General features: G+C 45.0%; 1 protein-coding gene across 1 annotated transcript; it reads left to right on the forward strand.

Moving 5' to 3' along the window:
* The first annotated feature begins 1,947 nt into the window (after positions 1 to 1,947).
* gsb (gooseberry) lies at positions 1,948 to 4,759 on the forward strand. The gene is made up of 2 exons (XM_064679861.1): positions 1,948 to 2,143; positions 3,265 to 4,759. Exons 1-2 carry the CDS (start codon positions 2,089 to 2,091, stop codon positions 4,536 to 4,538), a joined length of 1,329 nt encoding a protein of 442 aa, XP_064535931.1. The 5' UTR covers positions 1,948 to 2,088; the 3' UTR covers positions 4,539 to 4,759.
* Positions 4,760 to 7,936: the final 3,177 nt, after the last annotated feature.

Consider the following 7,936-nt stretch of genomic DNA (forward strand, 5'->3'; position numbering starts at 1 on the left):
GACCGCCCCGACTGAGCCTCAAATTAACCAAAAGTCATGAACTAGGAAATTAACTAGGCTTTTTGCTCGTGCGAAAATCTTTTAGCCAGCTTCCCATCTGTACACTCACTCACACTTGAGGCCATCTCTTTCTCATGAATATTCATTTTATTTTGTTGGTCTGCCTCCTGGCCTGTACCTAATTAACAGCGCAGCAACTACTTAGGCCAATTGTTGTGCATTTATTTCTGCTTTAGTAATTAAATGAACAACCATATGCCAAGTCTTGGAATAGTTAATAAGCAGCTGGCGCTGGAACTGGGTATTCGTTATAAGAAATCGTCTATTAAATGGAGGGAAAAAGAAAATATATCTAAGAAGAAGATATCACAAAAAGGTTTTCCCTTGAATTTTACACAATTTTGAAAAATTAATTCAAATGCTCGTCTGTTTTTACGAAAACCCATTAGCTATTTATCAGTACTTCCACATCAATTAAGCAAGTGTTTTCATTTGTGATTATCATCTTCACGTTTTCCATGCATGTCCTTTCAACACAGCCAGTGTTGATGCAGGTCCTGCGTCATGCTGATGTCTGGGTGGCATAAGAGCTTGTGGTTGAAGGCCTTTGTAAAGGCGAGCTTTTTTTAATGTGCAATGCGAAAGAATGCAAAAAATACAAACTATCCCGCCGTCGCAGTGCCCACGCCAAAGTCTGGCCATAAGGAGGAGCCAACTGCACGTAGAACTTGGTTGTTGACATTGGCCTTGTTGCCGTACTCTGCGGAATGTGTTTGTGTGTATGTATAACACGGGTTTTCTTCGTAATATTTTCCATTGCTGCCACTGCATAATGTTCTTGGATTTCCGCTGGGAAAATTTATGAAAAACAGCAAGAAAAACCTTCAATTACACAGAGTTCTGCTTAATGCTATTCAAAGCGAAAACTTTTACTTGATTCTCGTAGCATGTCACCATAGATACACAACGCTTTTAACATATGCATCAAAGTGATCTTAAAGAAGGACCTAAACATTTCAATTTTTATGATAATTTAAATGGTCCATAACATCACCTAGAATATATAAAAAGATATTCTAGGTAATTATAATACCGTCTTGAGTTCTATAACTCTTCGCTAAGCAATTACATTTCTAAGGTCCGTGTATAATACCTTATGTATAGTTAAGATGTCTATAGCTCCTCTCAATGGTTGTTAAGAGTAGCTATTCAAATTTACTCACGATGCAAACAGGAAACATAAAATACCAACAAAAGTCCAACATCAACAACAACCAACAGTTAAGTAAGAGCCTGCGAGAGCCTAGGAATGATATGTTGAAAGAAAAAAATAGCTAGTCATGCAAAGATCGCATAACTTCAAATCAAGCCCAAGCACGTGTAATATAAATAATTATAATGGAGTCTAAGATCCACTTAGATCCACTTAGAAGTCAGCTCTCTAAGCCAGGGATCAAACGGGGCGGCGCTACGTCCAATCGCAGCCATGCTAAGAGTACCCATTGGTTCTCTTTGGTGCAGCTGCTCTAACAAACGCACACACACGCACGTACACAAACGCACAGCGAGAGCAGCGGCCAGAGCTAGTGCTGCACTGCTCGCACACGCAGCGGCTAACGATCCGCTGTAAGCGCTCTTGCTGTGAGCAGCTATGGCTGGCTCGCTCGCACCAGCCACCCTCGCCGCGTGGGCTAGCTGTTTGTTGTTTTTATTCTTGAACGGAAAAAACTTGTTTTTGTTTGTTGGTGTTCTGCATGCATGAAGCAGCGCTGCCGTCGCCGTTGCCGTTGCTGTTGCCTGCGCGTCGTCTGAGAATCTCACAAATTCGTTTTAGTCTCGGCTGCTGACCGTTTCAAAATCAGTTTCGAGCTGTCAAGCAAACGAGCAGCATCAACAAACAGCAGCGTTGCGCATGCGCATGACACAAACAACAAGACTAACCAAAACAAATTTGAAAAAGTAAACTGATATAGAAGAAGAGACTTGTGCAAATTAAAAGTGTTGGTGAACGTGAAAAAGTTAAAGAAAAACAAAACAGATATTCAACAAGCCAACTCGAACGGATTATATATATATATATAGATAGATATGGCTGTATCGGCACTCAATATGACACCCTATTATGCTGGATATCCCTTTCAAGGTAAGCATGCGACAGCGATCATCATTATGAACAACGCTCTATTACCAATTACCACAATTACGAGCATAAAGCGTCGTAGAAAAATGTGCCCGATCATCATCATGATCATCATGGTGATCATATGGGGCAGCGCTTTCGCCGGCTCCAAACGAGAGATCATTACCCGCTCGTCGGCTCGTCTGCTGGTCCGCTGGTCCGCTCGTCCAACAATCATGATCAGCTTTTTGACTTATTGATTGTGATCACAACTTGCAGCCACAACCTTTTCCAGCCAGCCCGGCGACTCACTGTCCAGACTTTGCAGACTTTTTGGCGCGCTCAGCGTCTTGAATCTTGAGTCTTGACTCTTCCAGTCAACAGTCTCGAGTCTCGAGTCTGGAGTCGGCGCAGCTGCTTTGATCTTGGCTCAGCGTCTGCTGTTGGGGCTCTTGTGTAGCACGTAGCAGCAACGTCAGCGCCCCAAAACAACAACAACAAAATCGACAACAACAGCAACTGAGCTGGAGTCTTTGGGCATTTTGGGGCTGGCCTTTTATGCTCTGCAACGTACTGATATTAGCTGGCACAGCTGGACGTCTGTCTGTCTGTCTGACGATCTGTCTGTCTGGCTTATGGATTATTAGTTTGATTTGATTGCATGGGCCACAGCTGCACAGTGATCGGCATTTTCAATGCCTACTGCTCACTTTTCTCTACCGAGCTGCAGCATTTTTGGCCCACGCAAATTGGCAATTTGCGCTTTGTTATGTTTACATGCGATTGGCAACAAGACAAATGGCCATCGAATTGTCTTAGCCCTAGACAATAGATCGTGCGAACTGATCCTCGCACTGATCCTGCCGCGCACAATGCCCATGCTGCATAATTGGATTACTTACTGCCGCTCAATCGAGCACGCGAGAAGAAAAGTTAATTGAAGATCACTTGAGGATCACCTGAAGATCGTCCCAAATGCACTCAAGCTGCCCACACGCAGAAAGATTTGTAAAACAAGAAGCTTAGAGAAATTGGCAAAGAAGGTTCAGGAGTCTTCAGACTCGAGCGGAGAATTTATTTTAAACAACACTCGGAGATCACTTGAGCTAATCTCGTCATTTCTTTTTCTTCTTGCTCTTTACCAGGACAGGGACGCGTCAATCAGCTTGGCGGCGTCTTCATTAACGGCCGCCCTTTGCCCAATCACATACGCCGCCAAATTGTGGAAATGGCCGCCGCTGGCGTGCGTCCTTGCGTCATTTCGAGGCAGTTGCGCGTCTCGCACGGCTGCGTCTCCAAGATACTCAATCGCTTCCAAGAGACAGGCTCCATTCGCCCGGGCGTCATCGGCGGCAGCAAGCCGCGCGTCGCCACGCCTGACATTGAGGCCAGGATCGAGGAGCTGAAGCAATCGCAGCCGGGCATCTTCAGCTGGGAAATACGCGCCAAGCTCATCGAAGCCGGCATCTGCGATAAGCAGAATGCGCCCTCGGTCAGCTCCATTTCGCGTCTGCTGCGCACCACTTCGGGCTCCGGATCGGGCCATGGCACTGGCTCACACAGCATTGATGGCATCCTGGGTGGCGGCGCCTGCTCCGCGGGCAGCGAGGATGAGAGCGAGGACGACACCGAACCCAGCGTTCAGCTGAAGCGCAAGCAGCGCCGCTCGCGCACCACCTTCTCCAATGACCAGATCGATGCACTGGAGCGCATCTTTGCGCGCACTCAGTATCCGGATGTGTACACCAGGGAGGAGCTAGCCCAGGGCACTGGCCTGACCGAGGCACGCGTCCAGGTCTGGTTCTCCAATCGGCGTGCGCGTCTGCGCAAGCAGCTCAACACACAGCAAGTTCCCAGCTTTGGCAGCAGCTCCACAGCTGCCTCATATGGTTCTGCTCCTGCCTCCAACATGGGCATGGGTCTCTACAGCTCGCAGGCGTGGCCAGCAGCCAGTGGAGCTACTGCCTATGAGGCACATGCCGGTGGCTATGGTGGCTCCACGGCCTCCATGTCACCCGCCAGCACCAGCAGCGGCAGCAGCTCTGCCGCCCACAGCCCCGTGCAGAGCCAACCCCAGACGCAGACACACGCTGCCGTCGCCAGCAGCAGCTTTATGAACTCCGCCTATGGGATGGGCACAGCCAGCTCTGGTTATTCCGCCTCGGCTGGAGCCTCCGCTGCTACGTACTCCATGCCCACAGCTGCCGCCAGCTCGGCTGAGCAGCTGCGCTCACAGTTTGCCTCCGCTGCCGCCTCGGGCTCGCATCATCCCTCGTCCTGGGACAGCTACAACTTTGCCGGCTCCTTCTTTCCCAGCGCCAACGCCAATCACATGGGCGGCTATCATCAGTCAGTCGCTGCCGAGCCCAAGAACTCCATGATGCCAGCTGCTCCAACCTATCCCTACTTTGGCTTCTAGGCCAACCAAATGCCCAGCACTTGCTCCAGTTTCCCAGTTTTAAGCTTCACTTCTCTTCTAGCTGGCTCTATTCTTTAAACTGTGCCTGTTTTTTTCTAATCCTTAACTATTTGAAGAGTTTTTAGTTAAGAGCTTAAGACTGTTTAAGTTTAGAGGTTACGTTTAGATTTTTTAAAGGTATTTAAGTAATTCTTAAAATAAGTGCCAAAATGCTGAAATCAAAATAAATAAAATTATTAAAATGAATGAAAATAAAATTGTTTTTAATATGAGTTTGGCCTTCCGATACAAATGGATGTCAAATATTTATAGCTCTAATAACTGAGAATTTATTTACTGCTAATTGGAAAACTAATTTAGATAAAATGTCATGCATTCTTCCGGAATGTCATAAATATTCAAAATCAAGCCTGATCCAGATCTGCTGAGAAAATAACCTAGGCAATTTTTATTACTAATATTTATCAATTCTCAATGAATTCATTTGCATTCATTAAGCTTGGTAATATTATTTATTGTTTAAAGGATCAACTATTATTTTTTTTAACAATTTTACCAATATAGTTTTCTTTAATTTTCTGGAAATAACAAAATTCAATTTTCTCAACTTATGATATACTAGAAGAAATTACCCGGAGTTGTTTAAATAAGGACAGTATTGCTTGAGTCTAGATATTTATGTTTGGAAACAACAATACTAAACTCCATTTGCTAAACTTATAATATACTAGAAGAAATTACCCGGCGTTGTCCACTATGCTAAATGCTCCAAAAGAAGCCCCATCTAAATCTATAAATTAAATTTTTATTATTATTTTACTTCTTTATTATTATTTTTATTAATATATGTATGTGACTGGTTCAAATTTCGAAATATCGTTATTTTTTCATACCCTGTTGCTAAACATATTTAAGTCTCTCATCTTATTTAAGAGACTATAGAGGACTAAGCGCCTGTCCCATGTACAATATGTTGGAAAATACAATAGCTTCATACTCCATTAAACTAAGGACATGGCAAATGTCCTGAAAAGGACAAACGTGGACCACACAGAAATGTGGACATGTCCAAGGAGCCACAACAGGTTCAAGCCCACCCCAGCTAATCCTTCAATATCGTACAGAAATTGTCCCCTAAACTGACAGGACGACAATAGAGCAGCTAGTTACGATCCAGCCAGAGCTATAGATCTATGTGTTCTCATACCCCGACTGGATGAGAGCACAAAAAGCCAAACTCATGAGCTGACAATTAAACAATTAGAGACAACACGTTTTGCGACTCGATAATACGAAAATAATTTACGAAATTCCCGATTGTCTAAAGTGAGCCGACGTCTAGCGACAAAATAGAGCAATTGACAATGGGAGATGAGCAAAATATGAGCGACCACCAACGTCAGTGCGGACCCCTTTCAAGAAGCCGCCTTGTGGGCTCGCCAAAGATGAGAGGCCCGCGCCGAAGTCCGGGCAGAGCGGGAGTGGACAAAGCCATTGACAAAATGCGGCCAGGATGCAGGGAGGGTGTAGGCAGCTCGATGTTGTAACTAGTTGTAGTAGTCCAGGACCTGCTGGACCTAGTTATGACTTTCTTGGGTGGCTTAGGTAGCTCTACCGCTGTAGGACCCTCAATTATGTGTGCACAGCGGGCGTCGCACTTACCACCTAGAATGAATACATATATTCCTCCAAGGGTAGATGCTCGCCCGAGTGCAGCGAGTATCTAAATGAAAACATCAATTAGTTCATATCGCTTGGGTCCTCAGTGTCTGCTTGCCTGGCTAGCCTAGGGCAGGTCCTGCCCGTACCAAGACGACGACAGGTTCGCGCTCTCTCTCTCCCTTCCTCTCTATCTCTCTCTCTCTCTCTCTCAGTCTATATATCTCTCTCCCCTTACAAGGGTGATAATGTGTGTCAACTGTGACAATCATAATGGATCGCTGCCTAGGGTCTTTAGACGCTCACAGGACCTGCTCGGTAGTGCGAGTGCCACTTTGTCATACAGTAGCCCTGCGGCTTCTTCTTTAGCTTCTCTCTTATCCTAGGCCACCAACTTGGATATTTTTATACAAATTAAATTTGTGTGGCAAGTTGAGAGCAGGACCTGACAATAACTGAGCCTCTTCCTTTTGCGGCTCTTTGAACAAAACTGTTGAAAGCCACTCCCCGACCTCTGAGCGCTCGTGATTTATGCGTTTTTGATAGTTGCCCAAGCCAAGATCGACTGCCAGCCCAGACGGTAGCATGCGAATTTTTACTTGATTTGAGCCAACTTCCTGTGTGGCCCAAACTGAGTGCTGAATAGCGAGCACTCGGCGTCCGGTAGCTGGCGGGCAATATGTAGACGCTTTGTCTCAAATTGCCGCATTTTGATTGATGATCCGTTTCTGCCGTGATGAACGATCCCAGCGCTTTTTGTGTCTGCGAAGGCGTTCATAATGTGAATTGTGATCGGGTTGAAATGGTGGTTAGAAACGCATTGTGGGAACTGGAAGTTATTTTATTTTTTCCAAAAATTTTTATTTAAAATCTGCCCGCTTTTTGGTCAAAATTTTTCTAAATATGATTCTTTTAAGTTTTCTCTATAAAGAGCATTCATATGTGCCTTGCATTTTCTTAATCTGTCACGAGCTGTTCTTCAATTTGATTTCTCGTTAAAGTACCACAAGCCACATTCCAAATTCACAACACTTTCAGGCCATTTGGCACCTGTGCCGCAATTTCGCGCCCAAATCGCATGTGTCGAATCGGAATCGCAACCGTTAATTGCCGCCGAGCGCCAGTAAATAAACATGTATGCCCAATATGACAGCCACAGACAATTTACAAGTGCTGATGATGAACTGATGAAATTTTCCGCTAATTTTTCACGTACCCCGGCGCTCAATTCAACCGCACGCCAAAAACAAAACAACGCATACATAAACATATATAAATTTATCATATATTCATTAAAAATTATTTACGTTTATTAAATAGCGCAGCCAAAAAAAAAACACCAACAACTGAGGACTGAAGATAAAAGATATGCGTTCATGTGTTTTTTTTGGGTGCGTTGCGAGCGTTGATAAAGCATCAAGACCAATCTGATAAGGAACGCTTTAAATTCCGTTACGTAACGCAAATTTGGAGCGTTACGATTCGCGTTGGCCGTGTGCGACAGAGATGGCAACAACAAACCGAGTTCACACCATGTTCGCATGACTGTTCCCATTTCTGTTTTCGGGGTTGTCCGTTTGCCGCTTCCTCTTTGGTCGGCCAAAACAACATCGCCCAAAGGCGATTTACGCATGAATTTTGATCGATTCGCATTGAAAATTTGATAAACCAGCTATTTGAGTTGGCCGTGTGAGCTTTTTGGTACTGCCGGAAGGGACCTGTGAGACCTGGGTGAAACA

Source organism: Drosophila montana, unplaced genomic scaffold, assembly GCF_035044405.1.
Source record: "Drosophila montana isolate Dmon_TW-CO22-7 unplaced genomic scaffold, ASM3504440v1 contig_2081_1, whole genome shotgun sequence".
In the NCBI taxonomy this organism is placed as follows: domain Eukaryota; kingdom Metazoa; phylum Arthropoda; class Insecta; order Diptera; family Drosophilidae; genus Drosophila; species Drosophila montana.